The 27208-nt window shown below is 38.5% G+C and overlaps 4 protein-coding genes across 4 annotated transcripts; all 4 read right to left on the bottom strand.

Moving 5' to 3' along the window:
• Nucleotides 1-1555: 1555 nt before the first annotated feature.
• LOC141014826 (TNFAIP3-interacting protein 3-like) lies at nt 1556-6531 on the bottom strand. Its single transcript, XM_073488749.1, has 10 exons — nt 6445-6531; nt 5289-5398; nt 4833-4908; nt 4506-4574; nt 4351-4416; nt 4153-4263; nt 3924-4052; nt 3741-3818; nt 2667-2792; nt 1556-2556 (listed from the first exon to the last, which is right to left on the bottom strand). Exons 1-10 carry the CDS (start codon nt 6445-6447, stop codon nt 2437-2439), a joined length of 888 nt encoding a protein of 295 aa, XP_073344850.1. The 5' UTR covers nt 6448-6531; the 3' UTR covers nt 1556-2436.
• Nucleotides 6532-10478: 3947 nt separating this feature from the next.
• On the bottom strand, nt 10479-13470 carry LOC141014702 (ADP-ribosyl cyclase/cyclic ADP-ribose hydrolase 1-like). Its single transcript, XM_073488593.1, has 9 exons — nt 13339-13470; nt 12915-13244; nt 12664-12790; nt 12426-12570; nt 11723-11805; nt 11466-11539; nt 11200-11286; nt 10872-10958; nt 10479-10775 (listed from the first exon to the last, which is right to left on the bottom strand). Exons 3-9 carry the CDS (start codon nt 12697-12699, stop codon nt 10694-10696), a joined length of 594 nt encoding a protein of 197 aa, XP_073344694.1. The 5' UTR covers nt 12700-12790; nt 12915-13244; nt 13339-13470; the 3' UTR covers nt 10479-10693.
• Nucleotides 13471-16362: 2892 nt separating this feature from the next.
• LOC141014484 (ADP-ribosyl cyclase/cyclic ADP-ribose hydrolase 1-like) lies at nt 16363-19282 on the bottom strand. The gene is made up of 8 exons (XM_073488295.1): nt 19077-19282; nt 18838-18958; nt 18577-18715; nt 18123-18196; nt 17149-17222; nt 16919-16996; nt 16641-16730; nt 16363-16566 (listed from the first exon to the last, which is right to left on the bottom strand). The coding sequence occupies exons 1-8, from the start codon at nt 19214-19216 to the stop codon at nt 16488-16490; spliced, it is 795 nt and encodes a 264-aa protein (XP_073344396.1). The 5' UTR covers nt 19217-19282; the 3' UTR covers nt 16363-16487.
• Nucleotides 19283-20859: 1577 nt separating this feature from the next.
• On the bottom strand, nt 20860-27208 carry LOC141014899 (ADP-ribosyl cyclase/cyclic ADP-ribose hydrolase 1-like). The gene is made up of 8 exons (XM_073488840.1): nt 26924-27208; nt 24513-24639; nt 24283-24418; nt 23451-23533; nt 22331-22404; nt 21631-21717; nt 21389-21472; nt 20860-21293 (listed from the first exon to the last, which is right to left on the bottom strand). The coding sequence occupies exons 1-8, from the start codon at nt 27100-27102 to the stop codon at nt 21236-21238; spliced, it is 828 nt and encodes a 275-aa protein (XP_073344941.1). The 5' UTR covers nt 27103-27208; the 3' UTR covers nt 20860-21235.

The raw sequence follows: 27208 nt of genomic DNA, 5'->3' as shown, positions 1-27208 counted from the left end.
CTGCACCTGTCTGTCAACTTTGCACTTTGGCTATAAGATCGTGTAGATTAAAGAAAGTTTACAGTGATTAATCCTGCGGTTATATTTCCTGTTTCTGTACAAGGAACCTAAAAAAGAAGGAAGGATCAGCGCGTCAACGAGTCACGCTTTGAGGCCAGACTGCGGTTCCGGTTGTATTGAAGTCAACGGGAGACGCATTGGGAAACACACTGAAACCCAACATATCTATGTCGTATGACCTTTCTGACGAGGAACACGCGTCAGAGAGTAGGTCAACAACTGACTTCCCTCCAAATGATTGACAGGGCTGATGATATTGTGATCCAACGAGGCAGGTCCGACTGATGAGACTGCACCTACACCGTGAACAGCAGCGCAAACAGGAGCCTTTCCTACAAAATTTCCGAAAAGGGAACAAAGTGTCGACAAACAAATTAGTTGTTGGGTTTTAGTGTGTTTCTCAATGTATCTCCCTTTGGCTTAATTTCAACGGGCCCCACAGTCTGGCCCCAGAGGGAGACTCGGTGACGTTATGACCCTTCCTTCTTTTTTAGGTTCCTTGTTCCTGTATAAAACCATTGCTAGTGCTGGATGTGACTTGGGTTTGTCTTTACTAGAGATTATTTGTCAAAGTTGTTCACTAAAAGTGTTGAGTTGTGGTGGAGACACCAGATAAGTCAGTTGCCGCACCTGCTTCTTACTGCCACTAGAGGTCCCCAGAGGTCCTCGATGTTATTTATCACCAGGGCTGCTGATGACAACATCAAGTGACAGTGTGCTTGTGTGAAATGACTAATCGACCAAGTGACTAATTGTTTGCTGTTGAAATAAGAGCTGGTTTACAAATGACAAACAGCAGACAGCCTGGGGAAGCATTGATACTGTGTGTCCCCAAGTGGGAGATCAGTTACTGCAGGTTTAAAACAACATGTCTTCTCAACATCAGTGTGAAAGTTAAATTTGAGCGTCCTGGGTGCAGCGCCCAACGTCTCTCATTAGGGATCGCCATCATCAGACCATGAAATTGTCACGCTGAGCTTCATGTAAAATGTTAATTATTGTGATACACTCTCAACAGATATGGGAATTATTTATTTAAGGGGTTTTTTGGGTGTTACTGAAGGAAGTTTGTAAATGAACCAGGAACTTCCTGCGCCAATCAAGAGTTTGGATGGATGTTCTCACAGCAAAACTCTCAAAAACTTTTATGTATTTATGCATGATTTGTTTGTTTTTTGCATTTTACTGCCTGCAGGAGTCTAGCACTAACTTATAAGGACTTTTTTTTGTCATTTTCAGAAAGAATACCCTGTTGTTACAATGATCCAGATATAATTCATGACAGTATATAAGCTAAAACCATGATAGCACAATGTTTCCAGTGTTATAATGTGCCTTAAAATCTCTAATAATTTTCTGTCTTCTTGTTTGACACGTACATGTGATTACCTCCTTGGACCTCCCTGCTGGGCTTAAGATATCAAGAGGGATGATGTGACCAACAACGCCATTTTATCTGCATTTACTCAACTGACCACGAGTCAACACACATGAACAATCAATGCTTTATTTTCATGATAAATAAAGAAGAAACAGGATAGAATATGTGCCAAGAGATTCCTTCAAACATTCATAAATACACTGTAAAATATACTATCTAGTTATATATATTTATACTTCCTCCTCTTCTCCAGAAACCCTTTATATTTCCTCTTTGACAGGCCTCAGGTGCAAATGAACTGATACTGAATGAACACAGGCGACAGTGCGTATCACTAAGGTCAACATGCTTTATAATAAATCAGACACAACTGCTGCAGAGCCACTGAAGTTGTTTCTCTTCCTCCTGGCAGATGCAGGTGTGTCTGAGTTTCAGCATTCAGCTGCGATGCACAGTGGAGCCACTTCTGTCAAAGCAACAACACCACTACGATGCAGCTTTGCTTTATCTCAGATCCTCCTTTTGTAGTGGGCACACTGCGGTTACAGGTACTAGAAAACAGGAAGATCCCTCATTCATTTTGCACCTTTGATAAGCGTGATCCGTGTCAATAGTGTTTGGGCAGGGCAATAATTGATATCTCCCGAAGGACCTGTGTCACAAAAAGAGCTCGTAATGGCTCACATAGCAAACTTTGCACGCAATAGGTATTTTATTTCACTCTTTGCTGCTCTCCTCCTCCTCCACAGGCTCACAAGTGTTTGCTTCTTCTACACAGGTCACCTAACGGGCCTGGACCGGTGGAACGGCCTCATTACGACCTGAGGCTGAGCCTGCAGAGGACTTAAACAGAACAGAGCTCACTTCCTGGATGTCGTCCCGCCTGATAAAGAAGCTTAACACCTCCTAATAATGAACTCTGATCTGAGATTTCCATAAAGTGCAACATACATTATCACACAAATAGTGAGGGGCCGGCTGTCTTTCACAGTTTGTTATCGTCTGTCCAGCTGCATGTGGTGCTGGTTAACTGGGCGGGCCTCCCAGTTCGGACTTTTGTCTCGATTCGTGCAGGTGCATTCAGGTGCAGGCTGTGGCGGCCGAGTCTTAACCACCTGGAAAAAAACCAGAGACACAGTGGTCAAGTCTTTATGCCTTCATTCTATATTTATTTTAGTAAACATGGCAGAATATGAACACATAAACTCCATATGGTTTGTCGTACCTTAGGTTTGAGGCCACGTAGCTCACTGTGAACTTTTCTATACTTCGTCTCCAGCTCCAGATACTTCTCCTTCAGCTTCTCCCTGTCCTTCCGCTCCTTCAGAAAGTCTTCCTTGTAGACTTCCGCCTGAAAATGGACGACAATGAAACACGATATAAGGAGTTTGTTCAACATTTTGAGAAAAACTCCTTCCTTGCTTTCTTTCCAAGAGTTAGATGAGAAGATTGATACCACTCTCATGTCAGTGTGCTAAATATGAAGCAGACAGTTAGCTTAGCTTAGCACAAAGACTGAAAACAGAGGGAAACAGCTAGCCTGGCTCTGTCTGAAGGTAAAAAATACAGCCACCTGTCACCAACAAATGCTCAGTAACTAACATTTTATATCTTGTTTGTTTAATCTGTCAAAAAAACAAAGTGTAAAAGCAGTAATTTGTTGTTTCGTAGGGAGTTATGTGCCGGACTATTTCTTGGCGGGGAGCAGTTGCCGAGCCAGTCCGGAGGTTACTGCTCCTGGCCAAGAGATAGTCCTGTGATTTATACAATTCGGTTTATGTACAAATTAAATCCATGTATGTAATTTCTGTTGCTAGGGGTCTCTCAATCACAACGATGAAAACAAAAGTCATAGTTTGATGATGTCCTGATGAGGCATAGCATCATGGGAGTTGTTGTCTTCATTGTTAACAACCACCATTGTGGATGAAAAGACATTTGACATGACTCAGACGGAAATCATTTACAAATTCATGTATTAAAAGTGAAATGTGAAAGAATTTCTGCCTTTACCTTGAAAAAACTGCATATTTCTTTGGGTTTGAAAACATTTAAGATATTTTAAGTACACAACTCAGCACAGGTCTGGTTGTTTTAGACATTTTAGCTTTAAAAGTGCTGCCAGGTGTATTTTCCAACCTGTGGATGGAGCCAGGCTAGCTGTTTCCCTCTGTTTCTAGTCTTTATGCTAAGCTAAGCTAAGCACCTCCAGCCTCTACCTTCTTATTTAACATAAATGTACACCTCTCTGCAAGAATATATATAAAAATGCACATGTATGATGATGACCAAAGCTCACCTGATGTTTCCAGACGTCATGTAGTGTTTCACTGCTCACGTCAAGAGGTTGAGTAGTCTGAAGTGCCTCCTCTAGAGCCTACAAGCACGTGAAAAACAACTATTATCCCGCTGTTGTTGCAGGGAACAAACACTCGAAAGTCCCTCGCTCTGACGTGGAAACCGTTTCGTTCCCTCGACTCACCTTGTTCAGTCGTATGATCTCCTCGTGCTGATGCTCCCACCTTCGGGTCAGACTTCTGTTTTGCGCGAGCAGCTCTTTCGTCTCCTTTTCAGCTTTTAGTACCTCTGAGCTCACATCAGCATCTCTGGTCTGTGAGAGGATTCAATTATTAGACACATTTCACAGATTGAATCCATTAAAATGCCTTTTAATTTATGTCTGGGGTCAAAACGTGGCTTCATGTATTCACCTGTGTGCTCTCTTTATCTTTCACTTTCTTATTGAATGTGATCTTTTCTCTGTCTTCACACGCCTCCTCGTCAAAGTGAGCGTGATGCAGTAGTGCTTTTAAATCCTGAACCTGAGCGTTAGGGGAAGACAAAAGACATTTCAGTAAAGCAATCAAACAAAACAATGCGTAAAATAGCGATTGTTTCCCCGTTCTCACCTTATTTTTGTAGTACTGTTTCATGGTTCGGTACTCTTTGGCCCATTTCTCGTTAATAGAAAGAAGCTGAGTAAAAAAGAAAGAAAGAGTTTAAGTACTGAAAGGTCCGGGTGTTTTGGGATGATTGTAAAATCTCAGTTCTGAAATGCGCTCACCTCTCGTCTTTGCTCCTCCAAGATAAGAATCTGGGCTTTCAGTCTGACGTCAGCGCTGGCAGCTTCTGACTGAAGCAAATAAAAAGAGAGAGAGAGAAAAAAAAAACAAAAGAGGAACTATTAAAATGTGGCACACGGGCGATGATGAAATCCAAACCGCATTCACTAACTTCCCTTTACATATTTTTGGATTTTTTACTCTGGAGTGTTTCCAGTAACAAAACAACGTGGTCATTTCCTTGCGGTCAGGGATTCACACGCCGACAGCGGGGGAATGACGGCTGTGCTGTCACACGTATCTTCCAGTGTTGCAGCTGTGATAAGTACCTGAGTGTCTGGATGATGAACTGCAGCTGTGCGAAGACGTTCTCCACTGGAGGGGTCCGCCACACAGATGTCATACCTAAAAACATTTGCTCGCATTAGCAAAGGTTCACATTTGTTGTAAATATCCTTTAATTAAAGGTGCAATACGTAAGAATACTCCCAACAAACAGGGGCAGCATATCAGCAATATATAACTGTATTCTGTTTATATGTCCATGACTTGTTAGCTCAGTTAGCCGTGCAGCTAGCCAGAGGTTTTCCAGCCTGAGCTAGCTGCTAACTTCAGTAGAATACAATACATAGACGTCCAAAACTGTTATTTCTTCACATTTGCTGATAGTTTTAGGTCATTTTTGAATGTTTTCAGCTAAAATTCCTTCATATTGCGCCGTTAAGGCACCAAGAAAGTAAATTATAAGAATCGGGAAATCACACGGATGAACGGACGTGCCTTACCTGTCTACGTTCGGCAGAGACGGATACAGTCTGTAGGTCAGTTTTCTGTCAGTTTCACCGGCCTGTGATCTCTCCACAGGTGGTCTGTCCATTGTGTTTTCATGTAAGGACTGTAAAACACACAGAAGGACACGCATTATACAGAGCAGTCTCCAATCAATCATTGAAAAAAGCACTTAAAGAAGCTACGAAGAGCTTTTGTTTCTTGTCGATTCTGGCGACCCCTGTGGTCAAAAGCGGTAAAGATCTTGGATGGAGGATACTTTTAAGTCTACAGCCAACAGATTTCGGTTGCTTGTTAATAGTAATTTTGTTGGGCTAAACCTAAAGTTATCAATGTTATGTCTTCATATAAATAAGCCAAAAGCAACATACAGCTGACCCGGTCACAGGTAATAAAAATAAACAACATCCAATGGAAATAGCCAATATCTTCCCACTAATGGTCCTGTTGGCTTGTATAGGTCATACACATGCATTAGTAATAAACTGAGTGTTTCATAACCAGTTAAAAGTTCCTTGTGTGTTTAATTTGTATCGTTTTAAAGGGAAACTGGTGTTCCAGACCCCATTAACAATACAATACATTCATGAATATTAATTTAAATTAATAAACAAATATGTGAAACATATAATAAAGCATAAAGAAACAAACCAAAGACCCCCAAATAAATAAAAAGATACCAAAAAATGAAAATAATAATAATAATGTATTAAAATAAATCAGTGTAGGGACTTTAACATCCTTACTTTTATCATCAGACTGTGTAAAATACAGTAACTGGGTGACCTTGTGGTCTCGGGGGTAAAGGTGTCGACTATTAACCACAACATCCACAGTTCAAGTCTGGACTTGTTTTCTATCATTCCCAATCTCAATAAATCAGAAATAAAAATGTAAAAGTTACATTAAATTGTGCTGACACATGAGCGAAAAGAAAATTAATCAGCCACAAGTTGTTGAAATCTTTATCAAAAACTGCAGACACATGCATCTGGACATGCTGGTGATGAGACATCTGAGTCAAACCCACAGAGGATGTGAATTATCTCCATCAAACATCTGCACAGCTTCACAGTAAACACGCACACTGAGGATCAAACCAGCCAGAATGCACAGAGACGAGCTTTTCTGCGTGAGATGAAATAAACTCACCATGTTGTTATTCACTTCAGTCCTCGACACGTGCTGATCTCCGCAGACGCCTGGGTTTGAACCGACAGACCCGCTCCGCTGCTCAGTTATACCGAGGATCCCTCGTGACGTGTCAAAACCAGCGCTGACCAATCAGCGGCCGGGATTCCCTCCGCCGGGCCCCCGAGGCTTTAGCGAAGGAAAGGAAAGTACAAGGAGTCGATCAGCGGCTCGAGCGGTAATTATCGACGTGTTTATGGGACGGATCGATGAGTAAGAGAAACATCTGACAGCACACTGCAAGAAATGACACACAGGTTACCTGGTATTCATATAGATGTGCTGTATGTCTATGTATTTCCTTTGTTTAATGCAGCATGGCTGATAATACTTTATTTCTTTTCCTTGCTTTTATTGTTTAAAGGGAATTTAGCCTAAAACAGCTCTTAATATACATTTATAAATAGACTTTTTAGATAGGCTTTTATAGGCTAATATGCAATATTTATGGTCATATATGCTAAAAATAAAATGTAAATTAAATTAGCATTTAAATTATTATTATTAATAATGATAATAATAAAATGTCATATATTAAAATGAAAAATAAACATTTATTTTAAAAAAATTTAAAAACTTTTTATACTCTTTCATAGGCTAATAGGCAATATAAAGGTTCATACTGTATATAATATATGCAAACAAAACTTAAAGCAATAATAATAATCACAATAAAATTATACCTAAAGACAAAAATAAATAATTAAATTAATAAATCAATGAGATAAAAATAAAATGTAGATTGAAGTTAAATGTATAATAATAATAATAATAATAATAATGATAATAATAAATAACATGTCATACATTAAAATAAAAAATACACATTTAATGAAAATAACTTTTCCACAAGCTAATGCTACATGCAAACAAAAGCATAACACACATAAACTTATAACAATAAGACCTCAAGTAATAAAAACTATAAAAAATAAAATTTAACAGTTTTTAATATTTCTATTTTTATGTCTTAACAACCAGAAGTAAACATTGTTAAGTGGACTACTCAATACGACTCAATGTAAAACAAAGAAAATAAATATTGAGAATCAAATTTCAATCACATAAAACTGAAATAAGGTCAGATTTTCAAAATAAAACCAGAGCTCCCACAATGTAGGTTACAGCGCGTCACTTTTTACAGCGGACAGCCGTGGTGTGAACTTGCTGAGTGTTGACTTCCTGGTTTGAGCTGAACTCACAAAGAAGAAGAAGAAGAAGAAGAAGAAGAAGAAGAAGTAGAAGCCAGAAAACGTTGAAGAGCCACTAAAAAGAGATGAAAGTGTCCACCACCGACCAGAAGATGTCAAATAACGTGATGTGGGTAATGGGAAAACCACACATCTCGCAGGCTTATCGTGTTACTCAATCGTCTGACAGCTTGTTCTCAAAGGTGTTGACTCAGAGCGGACTTATTCAGGGAAGGAGGAGTGGGGAAAATACGCTGCTGATCCTCCTCCAGTAAACGCACCAGGGCCCAGGACTGCTGTTATAGAAACCTGAAGCCTCATTTTTTATATTTATTCACATATTAAACTGTAAATCAATATTTTCTTTCTTTCACAACCTGTTGAAAATACAGAAAATGTGATTTATTTGCAGTTTAACATCTGGGAACGTGGATTTTTTTTTTTGGTGAAGTTGGAGCTTCCACCTCCAGTAATTTTAGCAGATGTCGGGGAGGTTTGAGAAGGTTATTCTGGGATATCCCATCACAGGCGAGGGAAGTGTTCGGGCAGGATCAGGTTGCAAATCAATGCAATGATTTATGATCTGAATTTAACCTCGTAGGCCTTCAGTAATATTGCACTGAATTGCCGATTCAACCTCTGGTGTTTTTCACGGTTGATTTTCCAAGAACATCTGGTTTCACCGAGAGGGTACCACCTTTGGTTTGTTGGTGGCATTTCTCTGTGGTTTGTGCCGGTAGCTGCTGTAGGTGAGAGGAAATTCCTAGAAAGATAAAGTCCCACATTTTGGGGAAAAAATGCGCCTTCTCGCTGAGAGTTAGATGATAAGATGTGTGAAAAAATCAAAACCAGGACAGGTAGCTTAGCTTAGCTTTGTGCAAAGACTGAAATAAAGGTGACACAGCTAGCTAGATTTAAAAAAAATGAGTTACAACGCGCTAACAAGTGAGTTGTAAGTAGATTTTTACCTTTTGTACCGAGCCAGGTTAGCTTATTGCAGGTATTAGGCTAGGCTATGCTAAGCTAAGCTAAGCACATGTTGGCTATGACCTCATATCATCGCCTCATCTCTGTATGGTTAATATAAAGTTACCTCCATCAACCAGTTAGCTTAGCATAAAGACCAGAAATAAGGTTAAATAGCCTACAGCTAACAACTAGAAACAGCTTCAAGATGTGGCGCTAACAACAACAGTTACTACATCCCTTAAATCAGGAGTATTTATCGGCTGTGACGTAAACACAACACCCGGGTGAACGCTTATTTCACCGATCACTCTAAGAACGAGGATTAGCGTCCCGCTAACGTGGAAAATGGCGGTTCCGGTTAAGTGACTGCACTGCGCTGACGTAAGTCGCGCCAATAATTAGCACAACATACGGGAGCTAGGAATAAGGTGGATACATGAGACTGGCACCATCTTCTCATCAAGCTGTCGGCAAAAAAGTGATTTAGTGTATTTCCCAAAAGGTCAAACTATTAATTTCAGTGGAGGCTGGTGTCCAAATGTTTGATTTTGCACTTTAAGCCATAAAAACGACTATTTTTGAATCATATTTGGCAGTTTTCTGTCTCTAGTTGGAAGCCGGTGGTAAACCTAGAGGTATCCAGACTTTTTAAAAACCCATGAATGATATCATGGATGTTTTTGTACAGTCCCGCACTCCCTAAAATCCCCTCGATCGCACAGACAGAACAAAACTATGTAAATCATTTGAGCTCTTGATTCGCTCACATTCGCGTCCTTGTCAGATAATGGATGTCTGGGGTAAAGCACCTACATTAACAGTCCTTGACGGGGCTAAATCATTAAAAACAAATGGTTTAAATTTACATTAAGTCAAAGACCACGATAGACAAATGTGCAAAAATGCCCCCTCAAAAACTGACTTAGAATGTTTCACTGTAACCACCAACACCTCGCTGTTGTCTGAAGATTATTAGAAGTCCCGTGGTGCTGGTGGCAGCGGCCGTGACTCAAATCGTGACGACGTTTTCCGACATTACAGTACTTGTCACAGTACCCCATGTTGTGGTTTTACAGAGGGGGCCTCCTTCATGTGACACCTGTGCCGTCTCTTCCCAGCACCGACACTGCGAGTTTACGGTACGTGTGACACAGCAGCACCAGAGTCACTAGATAGGAAAGAGGAGGTTATTACTGAGCCTCCTTCTTCCTGCCACAACAGTCTCACTCGAAAAGCTTCAGACTCTCTGAGTTCCTTTCTGTGTCACCGTGTACACGCCTTCGCTTCACACACTTACAGATAAGACATTTTGTGGGCTACACCTTCAAATAGAAACAAAAGCAGGTGGGTTGGTTTTTATGAGCACTTTCTATTCTGTTCAGTGGTTCAGTGGTTTAGTAGATTTGCATACACCTTGTATTTTAACCTTAGGTCGCAGGTTCCGGTTTCACGTGAAGCAAAAAAGAAAGTAAAAATGAAGTGTTGAGCAGTAAAAAAGGAAAAGAGTGCATTATTAATGTCAGAAAAATGGTTCTCATGTCATTTAAGGAGTTTTGTGGGTGCATAGTTTAAGAGAAGTTCCCACAAATCTCATTAAAACTTACCAATAAAGATACATTTATTATTATCTAGAATTAGCTTTCAAGTTTTGCCTCTTTGTGTTAAAAACAAACCTTCTACAGACAGAGCTTGGTTGTAAATGGCTGCTAGATGTACGTCCTGTCAATGTTTGCCCATGCAAACGCAAGACAGCTGCACGATGTGTGCTTTTTGTTTACCAAAGCTGCGACCCCCACATCATTTCACACAATCACCATCACATTTAACGGCCACACACAATATTTTATCATTTTATTTTAAAGAAAAGCCACGAGATAAAAGCCAGTTGAACATAATCATTGATAGCATGAGCGATATTTCAGCCTTCCACATGTGATATTTGACCATACATTGACACACAGAAAGAATTTATTAAGAAAAGACTAGGCAGATGATTATATAGTCGCTTTCTGCTGTATCTTATTGTATTTGAATGTGTAATCAGTGTGGTTTTATTCAGACGACTTCAACAAACAGGCTCCACAGCCCACGTTTGTACTGGAGGAGGATGAAGAGCACTCTGTGACCCGAGATCTACAACAAGAGACAAAATAAGAAGAAGTTAATCTACTGTTTTGGGGTTTTTTGTTGTAGTGAGGACTTCCTCTCTCTAACACATGCTGTACTTACTCAGATACTTCAGTGCAAGAATAACCAATTTTTGAACCCAGTGCGTTCTGTAAGTCGATTTTTAAATTATCAGTGGCACAATTGGACCTAAGTCAGAGAAATACAGGGAAAAAGCTTTAATTTTTTATGAGCCCAGTTTGTTTTCCTGTGTTTTCCTGCTTTGTACCAAACCAAAACAACATTACATTCACTGAGCAGAGATAACATGTGACATACTGTATATAACATGCACAGAAGAATAACAATTCCTACATACAACGTATATAATTAAAAGTAAAGTACTGGGATAAAAACATGATGTGAAACAACAAACGTCAATCTTACTTACACATTGTTGTTTCCGGTGACCAGAATCACGTCCAGTTTCGTCACTTTAGGATATTTTAGTCTTTTTATCTCAACCCTTGCAAATGTACTATGAAAAACATGGAAGAACATAATTTATAAGGATTTTAACAAATCATATTAATAATGGATCTCTGTTGTAAAATACATTCACATGTTGTGTCATTAGATGTGTAATTTACTGATGGAAAGCAAGATGTTGAATTAAATTAAAACACTCAAAAACAAAAAAGGAAGTGAAGTGCTCACCTATTGGGATAAAACGGTTTTTCTTCTGATCCGTTTAGCATTACTGTTACTGCTCTACAGGCGTACTCTGCAAACTAGAGACATAATGACGTGAGGGTGAAACCATGCACACTTTATTTTTGGACTACAATGAGAACAAATAGGATAAAGGATGTAAGCATATTTAGTAGGATCCAGTGTTGCATATTAAGCACTACGTGTGATCCCAGCCCTGTTGTATTTATTGCCAAAACCATTTATTTTTGTTGGGCACTCACTGCAGCAGAGGCTCTGTCCCAAAATGAGCGAACAGCACCGTTCGCACAGTCATCAAGTCCTGGGCAGCCAGCAGTGAACGTTTCTAGAAAAACGCACACAAATTCACTTTTAGTTTTGCGACTTCATGTTAGTTGATAATACGCTCACATCAGCCACTTGGTCCTGGGCACTGATAAGTGAATGTTTCCAGTAAAGAAACACAGATGCACATAGAGAGCATATTCACATTTTTACTTTTCAGGGTTGTCCCATGTCCCCCGATCCTGTTTGTCATATTCATAGACAGGATCTTAAGATGCAGCCATGGGGAGGAAAGTGTTTTAAGCCTTTATGCAGATGATGTGGTTCTGCTTCTACGGTCTTTGACCTTCAGCAGGCACTGGAGCTATGGAAAGCTGAGTGTGAAGCGGCTGGGATGAGGATCAACACCTCTGAGTCCAAGGCAGCGGTTCCCTGCTGGAAAACAGTGGATTGCCCCCTCTGTTTGCCCCAAGCGAGGCGTTTAATTATCTTGGTATGGGGTAATTGCACCGGTTGGTGCTCAGGACCTCAATATACAATATACAGTATGCTGATATACAGTATGATATAAATATACTATATCAGTGCAATATGCAATGTAAAGTGAAAATGATTGGTGCAAACGTACACAGTGGCTAACTGTGAGTGTGAAGCATGCTGTCTATAATCTATGAATCTTACCTTTACTGCCCTCCTTTCCACACCATCTCTGGTCATTCAGGATGTATCCCAACAGAGTGTCCTCCAGGGTGAAACAATCCTTTTTATCTTCATCCTTGGCAGTGTACTGGTGGACCAGCTCATCAGTTTTGCTCCATAGCATTGTCTGACCAGAAACAGTTGTTAAATGTATTACATTAACATTAACATTATGAAAGTAGTCTTCTCTGTTGATAATATGCAAGAGCTTGATGTTTACTTGGTTGCACGGATGATCGAAGGTGACCTCGGCCATTAAGTCATCATAGTCTCCCGTGGAAACATTACATTCTGGTTTTCCTATGTAGGCTTGTTCAAAGACATCGAATACATGTTGACAGTAGCTTCTGAAAAGTAAAAGTACATATAATCTGAAATGCGAATCAGACACTGATGAGGTGTAGGACTAAAGGCACAGTTTGACATCCTGACAAACTGAAAAAAAGGACTGACAAAATGAAAAACTCTTACTCGTTGTTTTCTTTCTTGTACTCGAGACATTTGCCGATGAAACGATCGCTGAACGTTTGTTGGTTTTTGCTTGGCAGTACACATGCAAGCACAATGATCACCACAACAACAATACAACTAATTGCACCCAAGATCCACCACCGTTTATTCTTATTCCCATGTACAGACACTGTCTCCTCGTCACATCTGCCGTGGGTTTGATTCTGATCTGCAGCCCTTTGCGCCCAATGTACAGAGGCTGTGTCCTCGTCGCAGGGGCCCAGGCTCTGAAGGTTGTGCCCTGTGGGCTCCAGCTGCACAATATTCTCCCTTATCAAAATTCCTCTCTCTCTGCAAAATTACAATTGTTACGTACAACATTTAGAATCATAAGAAAAGTAATTTGGCAAAAATATGATGCAATACAATGAGAGGAAAATCTTACACATTATAGTTTACGGTCAACACGATTCCATCCTGGTGCACCTCAGTATTCAATCTCGCGGTCGTTATCTCAACACTTGCAAGTGTACAACCAGACAAGAATAAAACATTAATTAGATTAGGAAAAAAAAGTTAAAACATTTTAATAATGCTGTCCTACCAAGGTTTAACCACAGTAAGTACGCTAATTATGAAACGGAGAGAAATGGCTTTGAAGTTATGTGACAGTACAGCCAAATAGGTATTAGAACACCTGTTATGATCTTATTAAATACGTATTCTTTCCAGCAACATTATGTAACTTTTTTACCTTAAAATAACAGCTTCAAAATCATTTTGATGGTACAGTTTCTTGTAACAGGATGAATGGTGTCTCTGTCACTTGTTTCTGCACTGTGTAACTTCAGTGAGAGGGTTGGATCACAGCGTTACATACATACTTACTTCAACATACAACACATAACTTTGGGATTTGTGTTTACGATAGTTGTGTTACACTGTGGGGGGTGTCAAATCACACAAAATAAGAAATGAGATCATCAGTTAAACTTTTAAAAGTAATTTTCATGTCTTAAAACAAAAAAAACCCTCTAAAAATGCAGATACTGAACTTTTGTGTTACCTGTAAAAGATGTATAGGTAATACAAAGGCAAAGTGCAATAACTACAATCTTGTTTTCTTACCTGATAAAATCTATCTGGTTTTAATTGTTTTACATTTTCATGTTTACATTTTTTTTAAATAGATGAGTATTTAATTTGACAGAGACTTACCTGCATACTTGCTGTTGGACAAGTAAAGCCATGGAAAAAGCCAATCACAAGAGGCAAAATGCTCCAGTCTAAAATGTTTGAGGAAGATGAGAGGTGTTATTGACGATCCAACACTCACTGTGATATCTTATAGCAGCTCACTGCTATAAATCAGGGCTCAAAGGTCATGGATCAGCCATCAAAGTATTATAAAACTTACCACTTATCGCAATCACGACATTTGACATTGCTCCAGCTGCATATTCATATCAAGCTCCAACAAACAATAAAGCTCCCGGTAAAATGCTTGTCGTCTGAATGTTGATGTTGTAAAATTAAACAAAGCTGAACAAAAAAAGCAATATATTTTTTCAATGTGTTCATTTCATTCAATTTTTTGCACATTATCTAGAATAATACAAAATGTATATCCATTGTGTTCTTATTTGTATAAATCATATGATAACTGTTTGCATATAATCAGAGAGCCAATCAAGAATGATCAATATTTTACAAATACATGTATAATCTAAATCAAAACAAATGTTATGTACAATGACATGAAACATTAAAAAGTGTCTAAATACAATGGTCTTGTTGACCAGTTTTAAACATAATGATTCATTAAATTGGTAAACGGGATGGTAAGCTGTGTGACTTAGCTTTCAAAATTGTTGAATATGGCTTCCATGTATGGTAGAGAGCTGATCAATCAATAAAAATTTAATATTTAATTTAATATTAAAATTTAATTGTATCTCAGTCCTCGCAAAAGTACTACTGTTCCTGTAAAAACAAAAGAATTAGTTATATCTAATGTAGTGAATTAGGATTATTACAAGTTTTAATCACATAATGGTAGGAAGGGAATACACATTTTTCATGAAAATGTTGAGGGGGGAAGTGTAGCGCTCACCTCTCGGGATCTAACGGTTAGCATTATAGCGAATTTAGCATTACAATGACTTCACCACGGGCTAAATCTGCAAACTAGAGACATGAAGACACACCGGTGAACACATGTATACTTTATTATACTTCCTAAGGCGATTTCATTACTAAAAACCTCTTCTGATTAAAATTTCTTCCCCAAACCTACAAAGTGCACCTTTAAAACCAGCAAGTTATTTGTTCCTACCAAAGTTTGTCAAACACAAAAGAGCAGCACAGCCATTAATGAAGTTCGTTTAGTTATTTTTCCCAGAAATATATTTTCTTGCCAAGTAGAATTCAGCTAAAATATACCAAATTTAAGAACTAAACAAGGTCTTTCAAAATGAGGAACAAAGTCTTACTTGCTGCTCCATCATTTATTATTAGTACATTGCCCTCTGTCCTATAATAATAAAAGTACAAAAGGTTTGAGAAAGTAAATGATGGTGATGAGATCTATAAAATTGTGGCTGTTGAAAGGTCAACACTCAAATATAAAAATCAATCAGATCCTAACACAAAGATAAATTAATCAACATTGTGTTACGTATAATGTATACATACACTTTTAACATTTTTCAGTATCCTTATCCTAAAAATCAGGTCAAGAGCTTAATCATCAAGCCATAAAGAAATAACTATCCTCATTTTATAATTTTATTATTATATTCTTTTATGAACATGTTTTTTCAACTAGCCTACTTTCTTGTCTGTGCAGGTCCAATGAAAACCCTTTAATGACTTGAGTCACATCCACAGGAGTCCTGGTAGAATTTTAACTTTAATTCAAAGTGTGTGTGTTAATTTAAACCAATGAGAACAATGAGACATACTTAGCAGATTTGTGCACCTCTACATTGGGGTTTTCCTGTTGAAGTTTGTCATAAAACTAATGAAATATCAGACTGTGAAAATTCATAATTGACGTCGTCTCGTTAAACGGTCACCAAAACCCGTAGCTTAAACATTGTAGAGCGTTCCTCAACTAACACTTCATTTGCTTGATATCTCTTTGTCCTGGTTTGTATTCTGAGGTGTAAACTGCTGCTAAAGTGCTAATTATTAAACAAATCTCACAGAAAGAATCTCTTGCTGGAGAGCACCTGAATTTTTTTTCCACTCTAAATGATTCAGAGCAGCAACATGACTAATCAGACTGTTTTTGGGTCCAATGTTTTTCGTTCGTGTATCATTTTGATAGAATGTCCTTCAGGTTTTGTTTTCTGGGGAAACGTAACAGTGACCACGTGAGAATGGAAATTTGGGACGGGGGAGTCGGAGGTGGGCGTGTTCACTTGGTCACGGTGGCAATGAACAATAAAACACACGAGAGTCAAAATCCAATGCTAAAATCACCTTTATTCATGAATTCAGCTGTGTATCATTAGGAAAAAACAAAATCAATAATTTGTATGAATGGATGAATAAATGATGTAAACAAAAAAATAATAAAAAGCAGTTATTTTATGGGGATGCGGAGGATGAAGGGTTGGACCAACAGGTTTCACATTTGTTGTTTTCTATGCACGTCTGGATGTGAGAGCTACAATGAAATGAAATAAAGAGTTAACGTTGAGAAGGAACAAACATACATGTGACTGTGTTGGGACAATTTACCTCGGCACTTCTGTGCAAGAGTAACTAATATTTCGTTGTGTGATGGATTTCTCCAATCCCTGAAGAGATGTAGCTTTTTCACACACTCCCCTGAATAAAAGAAATACAGAAAAACAATTGCTTTATTATCAGTGTAACTTAACTTGTATGAAGTTTGTCTTGTTAAACAACCAAAGCGGATAAACTTATCCTTTTATTCTTCTTTTTACAGATAAAACATGACAACTCTATACCAACAATTAAAGTGGAGATGGGGGAAAAAACAAACAAAATCTTACTCTTTGTTCGTGACCAGAATAATATCAAGATTCGTCACCCGAGGGTGGAGGAGTTGTTTAGTCTCAAGGCCAAAGAAACTAACAGCAAAAAACAGAAGAGCATCATTCAGAAGTATCATCAAGTCAGACAGACTGTTACATAAAACAACAAGGGCCATGCATTATTCTTGTCATCATTTAAGATTTCATAAAACCGTGAACATAATGAGTGAAAGTGTAGCGCTGCTTACCTGTTAGGATCGAATGGTTCACGTGCATCACCATCCAGCATCGCTGTGACTGCACCCGTAGCATGTCGTGCAAACTACAGACAAAAGAATATAATGGTTTGAATGTTAAAGACATGTGCAATTTCAAATAATACACTCTAAAAATAATAGTAAGTACGTTTAGTACCAGGGCATATAAAATTGAGCAGACATAATCAGAACCCTGAATCCATTCATTGGTAAACTTCAGCCAAAACCATAAAAGTAGTAGATATCCCCCTGCCCCCAGTCAAACGTGCAGACAGAAGCTAGTGTTATGTAGCCTATTCCATATATTGGGAGAGGCATGACCACCTATTCTCTGCATTTACATGCTCGACTAAAACAACTCGATTTGCTCAGATTTGCCTCATGGCACACCGACTGTTTAGCTGCTGTAGTTTCCTAAAGATGCCATCAGCAACAAGGTACGTGCACAAATGCCCTCTTGGCTGGTGATCATGTTTGGTCATGCTGGTGAATTTTTCAATGAATATAATGAGGAAGCAATACACTTCCTCCAGCTTTCATTTGGCACGTCTGCCGGTTATGGGGTTTTTCTTTGGTCTAACTGAACATGCCAACGCTGGGCGGAGTGGCTTATCTGGGTGCGTTTGTCAGGCGCATCAGCGTGGAATTTTGGTACCACTCTGGTGTTATATATTGATAGTGCTTTCCTTTAAAGCAGGTTTTAGGGAAATCAGTTATCTGTGTGCCATTAATTATTTGACGGTTACGCTAAAGCCTGTTTGAATGCTTCTTACTTAAAACACATCTCCAGACAGTATACATGTCCCAAAAAATAATAATCCCAATTTAAAAGATTAAAACATATTTGAATGTAAATCAATACTGGATTATATTAAGGGTTTTGCGTGCACTTAGGTTTTCTTATACACGTCAACTTAAGCGCTGTTTTTGGTGGTGAAATCACTGATATCCTGTTGGGCACTTACCTTCATAGAGGCTATTGTCCAGAATGAATCAACAGTGTTATTGCTGCACCATTGGCAAAATGGCTCGTATGTTCCTAGAAATAACATACACACAAAGAACATTGCTAAAAAATGTGACTCCAGTCCAGTCTACTGTTGAAGCTTCAGTCTACTTGGACAGCTTTCAGACTTCAGGCTTCACAAAGAAGACCTCGTCTAACTATAAAGCAAGAAGCCTGTCCATCTGTCTGACTGTTCTCACATATCCTCAACTGTTCATTTGGCAGGTGTATTGCCAATGTTTTTGTGTATCACATATAGTTCATTGACTGCTGCTACTCCTGTGTCTGTGTTATTATGGTCATAATTACTGAATTTTTGCTGTATCTCATGCATACAAGTTGATAAATTCTAGCCTATTGACCCAGACTGATCATTTGTAAGGTTATCTACTGCAGCGTTTGACATATCTTACCCTCGAGGCCCTTCAATCCACACCAGGTCTGTCCATCCATCACATATCCCAACAAAGTGTTCTCCAGGGTGAATAAACAACCTCTATTTTCAGTGAACTTATGGGCCCATTCTCCTCCTCTATCGCTCCAGAGCATTGTCTGATGTGAAAAGAAATAGAAAGAGAGGAAAAAACGATATAATATTGTAGATGTATTTCTTCATTAAGGAAATCTGGTATAATTAATGTGTAAAAGACATTCATGTGATCACGGATACTTACTTTTTCGCCCGGATGTGTGTAGGGGGCCACAACGAAGGCTGGCTCATATTCTGTCTCAGGAAAGTAATATGGCCTCTTCCCTACATAAGCCTTTTCAAAGGAAGCCAACAACTCTTCACACCTGAAAAAGTGCATAGTAGTTGAAATGGCAATCAGACCAATTCTGTTGCATACACATCCATGAAGAGATGCTTATAATGAACAAAAAAAATTCTTGTCATTGCAAAAACAATGCTTACTTCGTGCTGTTCTCCGGGAACTTCTTACATTTCTCCATGAACTTTGCCCTGAACTTGCCCGTTCGAGGAATCATCACTGCCATTAAAACCACAGCTACAAGAAGGAGGGATATGATGACCACAATCACTTTAAGATCCATTTTAAAGCTTCTTCTATAGAACAAGAGCTCGGCGAGAGTTTTGATCTCACAGACCTGGTTTTATAGGAGTGTTGTCACTGGCTCCTCGCCAGTGGTCAAAGGTTGTGCACCAGTGGCAGACCGAGGCTGACAATTAACTATTTAACCAGTTAAGGGCGCGTAAAAAAACATCTACTTTACTGACTTTACACCTGATCTCTTAGGAATCAAGGGAAATCAAGCTCATCCAAAACAAATGACTAAAAAAAGTTTTTCAACATTGCTTTACAAATAACAGTGAAGGTTTCTGAATACTTTCTGAATGATTGCACAGTATATAACACAACAAAAGCCTGTTTGAGCATAAGAGCGCTCAAAAGTTGGAGTGGACGACTTGGAGTCATCAGGAGGATCTAACAAGGATCTTCATCAAGAACTGAAGCTTGATAGCTGTATTTTTAATATATATATATGTATTCTTTAATATTGTAATACCCCATCATCTGTGCATCATGCTGTTTTATTAAAGGAGTGGTAGGTTGTTGGTCATTGTCTGCACAAGTCCAGTGAAACCTCTTGACTAAGTTATTAGGATCAGGTCCGCAATCGATCGTTCACTTGTGGTTCTCTTGTTAAAAGAGGAGGAAGTCAATTTATTTGATTAATACATAATGTAATAGCAACTGAGTTCCTGATTTCGTCCTTGATCTTTGTTATAGAGCTGTGTTAATTGCACTTTCTTATGTTGTTGATGACCAGATTACACAACAGGTCAAAGGACATTCATGTGAAGTTAAACTGACTGAATACGCAGATGATGCACTTCTCTCACAAAACGTTTTTTCCTGTTGTTTTAACCACACTTGAACTAAATGACACTGTCAGTGTGTTTATGACATAGCATGAGAATAGAAAAGGGATATGCATTTCTTCTTCTCATCAGTAAGTGGTCATGAAAGTGCTGACACGGGATGTGTGGTGCACATTTTGGGTGATCAAAGGGTTCAGTTTTGCGAACATCTACCATTGATGTGAGTTTCCCACAGGCGTAATCTGCAGACTACAAATTATCAGTGCATCTTTGTTGTTACTGGACTCATGAACAGCCCCAACAAACATGAAAACATTCTTGTTTCACAGTATTTAGCAAGTAAGGTGAAGTAGATTATTATAATTTCATTTTTTGCAAAACACCTACAATATTACAATATTTCCATTGTTGTCTTACTTATAGAAAACATATCACTGTTTACAATTCTGCCAAGAACAATCTATATATATTTTATTTATATACAGCAGATATATGATATACAATCATATGAAACACTAAAAAGTGCTTTTCATTGAATAAAACATTGCTGCTGATCCGTTTTCAAAACAATAATGAATTAAATTGGTTAAGAGAATATGACTTCCTTGTGTGGGTAGATAACTGCTTATCAGTTAATACATGTTTAATATTTAATACAGTTACATAACAAAACATAATCAAAGGTCAAAATTCAACTCACTATCATATAAAAGTTTCTACAGCAGGTCTTAGATGACTCAAGTTTAATTAAATTGTATATAATTTTGTTTAATGCCTTTTTGTTTTGTGTGATTTATGTAAAATGTTTGCTTTGTCTCATGTTGCATGAAAGTAAAACTTCACACAATTTAACTTCATATTTTAACACTTTATTTAAAAACATTACAAGTTCTGCCCCCAGAGTTTATTGCAGGAGTGAAATGGACATTATTAGATAGCAGCACTGGTATTTGATTCTACAGTATGTGACACTTAACTCATCTACACTTGATAAAAAGCCTCCCAATCAAAAGGTAGTAATCAAAAGGTAGAAAGGTGCACTGTCATATTGTAAAAATGTATCAGTTTATAAAAAATACACATTTCACATTAAATCAAACTGGCCCACCGGTACAAAAACTATTACATTTCCAACATACTGCATAATAAAAACATTATTTCATTTACAAAAACTGAACAAATATCTCTTATAGCTGGTTATTGTTGTGTCTCATCAGGTCAGACAGTCTTCACCAACAGGATCCACAGGGTTTTTGTGGATCAGAGCTGCACTCGTTGATCTGAGCTCTGCACAGAGAGACGAATAACAAGCCGTCAACAAACTGTGAGGACAGAAACATACGTGATGATCGCGACCTCTCACACACACATGCTGGACTTACTCAGCCACCTCCTTGCAGTTGTATTTGATTCCTTCATCCAGCTCCTTTTGTAAGCTCTTCAAAGATGCATTTGTGCAGTTTGTGCTGGAGACGACACAGAAAACATGACTTTAGGATCATTTTTCACAATAGAAGTTTGTGTATTTAGGTGTTGAACCACTAAAATGAAGAACATACAGATCATTTATCACATTCAAGAAAACATTGTTCCACAAATCTTGTGTACAATGTGAATACCTTACACAAAGTTCTCCTGTGTGACCAGAATAACATTCAGGTTTTTCACCCTGGAGGAGTTGAACCTCTTCACCTCGATGGTCGCAAAAATACTGACAATGAAAATAAAGAAGAGAGTACAGTTTAGAGAGACTGCATGAAATCAAGTCATCAAGGGACTGTGGATACTAGCAGATAAACTAGCTGGGAGCAAACAAGCGAACATGTAAAGACAATAAAACATTAATACAGTCGTCCTTAGAGATCAGATACTGTAAATACTATTTACAGTTATTTACAGAATCTGGTCTGATTTAATTATTTAAGTTCAGTGTACCTGAGTAATCAAACACTTTGATTTGCACAGGATTTGCTGGTTTCTCAGGTAATGACATAATTTCTTTAGTTCTGTGTTGTTGTTCTGACTTAAGCTACTATATCTCATGACATTAACTTGTGCTTCAGAATAAAATGAACAATTTTCTGTTAAATTCATGACATACAGCTGTTTTTCAACTAAAGAGATCAAAAGATGCCTTTTTTTAACCATAACTTTTCAATAACACATGGACCGTTAATTTTGGTTTCTTGAGCTTGTATAATATCGCTTTAACAACACTTTAGTGTGTCAGTCACCGTCAAAATGCATGGTTGGGTGACTTATTAGAAAAGAGATATTTCTTCTCTGTCTGTTCTCACAAATAAGAAATGTGTAGAGCAACTTACCTTTCAGAACTGAATGGGGTGGCGATGGATCCGTTTAGCATCGCTGTGACATCACCACACGCAACGTCTGCAAACTAAAGACAAGAGGAAAACGTTCAAGGAAATGCACTTTAGATTTTTTTAGATATTTTGCGATTAGGAATTCAGTGAAAATTCTTCTTTTACTTTTTATTAGTCATCCAGGTGTTTTCCTAGTGGTTATTCACTAACACACTACACAAACACTTCAGCAAACTGCTTCCGAATGCCGCCCTCACACTGATTTACTATCTGAACAACCAGGTTGTTTGGAGGATTTTCCTACGCAGGGAAATATTTCACAGAGGAGATAATAAGTAGGTGAACAGCAACACATTCCAGGCATATCAACAACCCGAGGCCTTTCTGCTTCTCTGTCAAGTAACACCACCAGTCGGGGTTGTGTGTCTTGGACCATAACATTTTAGCCAGCAAATCATCCTTTATTGTACTGTCTATATATTTCTCTAACTTTGTGGTACTACACTATTTTCAGAATGATTTTGAGCTTATCAGCAGCTGAAAATCTTGCTCATGCTGACCCCCAGTGGTTGAAGTTGTCGTCTTGCAGCAGGGATGCAGAAGCATGCTGCCTCACCTCACTGCTACGTGTTAGGCTTCCTAATGTGAGTGATAAAAGGTTAGTTTTGCCTCATATTACACCAACTAAATAGCTGCTGTACTTTCTTAAAGCAGCAGAAGCTGATGACAATCTGTGTCTGAACTTGTTTTTGTTCTGTTGTCATGCTTCAGCTGTATACATAACACCTGGTTTGTTTTAAAAGCTGTTCACGGTTGATTTTACTTCATTTCGTGTTTCAGCACCGGCACAAAACAACCCGTGGCTCCTCTGAATGTGTGGGTTGCCTCTGCTCGCTCAGGAGAGAGCTACGCAATGTGGCTCCATGGAGACCGGCACAAAGCCTCATTGATGAAGAACCAGGCCGGGTGACCTTTTTCTCTTCCCTCCTCTCCATCATAATCACTTATATTCAGGAGAGACTCGCCTCACCGTATGCTCCACTTATGTATTATTTTAAACACTGATCCCAGGACGGTCGCATTTTTGGCAAAAAACAGCAAATTCTTGTTGTTCACTTACAGCAGCTGAGACTCTTTTCCAAAATGAGCGAACAGTGTTGTTCTCACAGTAGGTCCATCCTGGGCAGCCGGTCGTGAATGTTTCTGGAAGAACACACACAGACACACACACAAAAGTTCAACACTTTGCCTTTTCAGTGTGGTTGATCAGAATTTGCTTCAGTGAGCTGCTCACTTGAAACAAAACAAAAACATCAAGACATCACCAACCCAAACTGACACGGTCAGTGGTAAAATATCTTTAGAAAAATAAAAACATCTCCATCACTTTGGAGTTACTGGGAGTTAAAGGAATAGTTCAACACTTTGGGAATACAGTTATTCCCTTTCTTAATTAGAATTAAATGATTTTTGGTTTGCTTAATGTGTTTAATCCGCCCAAAGTGTAAAGACATAGTTCATTTTTTACAGGAAGTAATTTCCTGACATCTTATCATCAAGGTCAGGTTGTCAGGCAACCAGCAGAGACCGGCCGCACAGCCACAGGTGAGCACAGATGTGCCTGCGCCGTCTAAATCTAAAGCTAAAATCATAAGAAACATGAGTTAGCAGCCTTGGCATACATGCTGCCTTCATTTTTGTTTGGTGACAGAAAAAACAAAAAAAAAGCCTGACATGACTAGACATGCTTTCATATAATGCTGTGTAAAAGTAACCATAGGCATGACAAAAACACCTCTGGAACTTGACATCTGTAATTACTATGAAGTCTTTATCGAGGCATGCAACACTCCCAAAGGGCACGTAAGGTGTTTTGCTTAAATACTGAAAACAGGTTTTAAGATGTCAAACAGTCTTAAGCTTTACATATATACTTAAATAACTAGTCTTACCACTACTGCCCTCCTTTCCACACCAGGTCAGATCATTCACCACGCGTCCCAACAAAGTGTCCTCCAGGGTGACAAAACAATCTTTCTTCTCGGTGAAGTCGTGGACCAGATCCTTCGTTTTGCTCCAGAACATCATCTGACCCAAAATAACAGTTTATATCACATTATTAAAGGTATTATCCTGAAGTCAGGAGTGAATAATGTGCACACTTGTGATGAGCGGTGTTTACTCGGCCGCATGCAGGTTGGAAAGGTGTCGCGGCAATGAAAGGGTCATAGGCTTCCATGGGAACTTGACAGGGGTCCCGTCCCACATAGGCTTGTTCAAATGCTCCCCATATCTTCTCACAGTTGTATCTGAAAAATAGACGACAGTGCTGCTTAGTCTCAGGAATGTGGATCAGCCTCATTCTGGTGGAAAAGGACCAAATTTAGTGACAGATTGGGTTTGAAAAACAGACACACCAGATAGTTGTCATTTAACAAAGGGAAACAAGACATTTATTTCTTGCTTGAACATTAACAAAAAATATTTCTAGTAAGATTACAGCGGTTTAATTATGATACATAATGCAGACAAATATTATATATATACATATATATATATATATATACATATATATATGTATATATATATGTATATATATATACATATATATATACATATATATATATGTATATATATATATGTATATATATATATATATATATATATATATATATATATATATATAGAGAGAGAGAGAGAGTTAGAGTTTATTTGCTATTTACTGACAAACTAGCACGTAGGGACTTTGTCACTTGATTTCACAAGCTGCAAATAAACTAGTCAGTCTGGATCTTGGGTCAACTGGTGATACTGGGTGTGGGTTTGGTTTTAAATAACAGGCAGGTGATTGAATATTGCCAAGGGAGCCTGGTGGTTTCACCAAGGTATCTCTGATCTGACGTGTTTTGTTCATAATCACTATATTTTAGCAGATTTTTGGTCAGACAGAACAGTTTAGTCCAATTTATATGTCCAGTCAATATTGTCTTATAACAATAAATAATCCAGAATAAAGTGCTTCATGCAATTAAGAAACAGCATTACAAATAGAGTCCGGAGAGGAGGCCAGCCTCTTAATCACTGCCTGGAGTATCAAACAGTCCAAACCTTCGGCTGGACTCCAACTTTACCATCAAATTTACTTTCACATGTGGAGCTGCACTTACTCTTATTACACCCCTCCCGCTTCATTACCCCAAACGTGAATCATTCCTAGTTGTTCTTGCCAAGATTGCAAAAGCTTTGCCAACACGCACGTAGTCCCGTTCATTCAATCACAACTTCTGCATTTCAAATTGTTCCACTGAGGTTGTCTGTAAACGTCACACTCAGCTACAACAAGCTGAATGCAGTCTAATCCAACATTTAAAGAGCTGTTGATTCAACAAATTATCATTTTGGAGGCTGTAGTGTGTGGTACTGTTGAGCTGCACTGTATTAGACAGAGAGGTGTTTCTGTTTCTGTACTGTCTACTATCTGGGGTAGTTTAATCTACAGCAATGCATCATATTATATGAGATCATCACATTGACCAGGCTGATAATAAGTCAACCCATTGTATGAAATGTATAATTTACTTTTACTTGTAAGTTTGATACTTAAGTACATTTATTGCCAGAAAAAATACTTTTGATACTTTTATTCAAATACTGTTTGTGCGAGAGACTTCCACTTTTACTTTCTGCAACATTTATGTAAACATCAGTCTTTTGATAGCCTTATTTTAGATTTTTTTGTGAATATTTTCAACAAAAAATTCTTACATATTGCCCCTTTAAAAAAAAGGATAGGCTAGATTATAAAGCAATTATTTAACTAGTTAGAAACGAACACAGAAAGAAAGAAAAATAATAATAGAAATATATTCAGCTTTCATTAAAAACATTTGAAATAAATATTGCCATCTGAAAAGTAACTTTAGCTAACTATCAGACGAATATAGTGGAATAGAAAGTACAATATGTGCCTGTGAGATGTAGTGGAGTGCAAGTACACATAAAATGTACTTAAATAAATAAAGTACAAGTGCCTCAAAGGCGTACTTGAGTAAATACACCTACATGCAAGGGCGCAATTTCCACTGGGGACAGGGGGGACATGTCCCCCCCCACTTTTCAAAATCATGTTTTTGTCCCCCCCACTTTTTACAGTTTGAAAACTAACAGTAGGCACAGGCTGTAACTGCAAAACAACAAGAAACCCTGCGCGTACTGACCGCGAGGAAGCCCCCCCTCCCCTCCCCTCCCCTCTCACTACGTGCTCAAAGACACAGACAGGATGCTGCACAGCAGCGAAAAGATGAAAAGGAGCCGACAGCTCAACTTAAAGTCTTAAAGTAACTTAAAGTACATACACCTACATGGGTGGGCTACACTCACCACCTGTTTTTAAGCTAGGTGTATTGAGTGTAAGCTAGGCTGCACGCTATCTTAACGCACCAAATATTTGACATATTTTGAATTTTATTCTAAATTTAATTAATGTCAGTCTCGTAGTTGTGTGTGAGGGAAGTCCTGCTCATCACTGACACTGACTCCATTCATTAAAAAATGACATTATCCACACACACGGTTGTAAGTGACGTCTCTTACCCCTCAAACTCCTCACATCTGTCAATAAACGTTGATTTAAAGCTGGGTTCCTGTCGGAGCGTCAGTCCCAGGACGACAGCGAGGACAATAACGAGCATCAGGACAGCGACGACACTTAAAACCAGGCAGCCTCTCCTCCTCCGTCTCTTCTCCGGAGGAAGAAACTCACCGCGGTCCATTTAAATTCACAGCGTCTTAAATTGGTCGAAATTAAAATGGGAGTTTGGTGCCAAGCCGCTGTTTTTGTTGACACTCTTGAGAAGTCGCTCGCGCTCGCGGACGTCT

The sequence above is a fragment of the Pagrus major genome, chromosome 19 (assembly GCF_040436345.1).
Source record: "Pagrus major chromosome 19, Pma_NU_1.0".
In the NCBI taxonomy this organism is placed as follows: domain Eukaryota; kingdom Metazoa; phylum Chordata; class Actinopteri; order Spariformes; family Sparidae; genus Pagrus; species Pagrus major.
The sequence above is the reverse complement of the archived record's forward strand: the minus strand, read 5'-3'. Positions and strand labels throughout refer to the sequence as shown.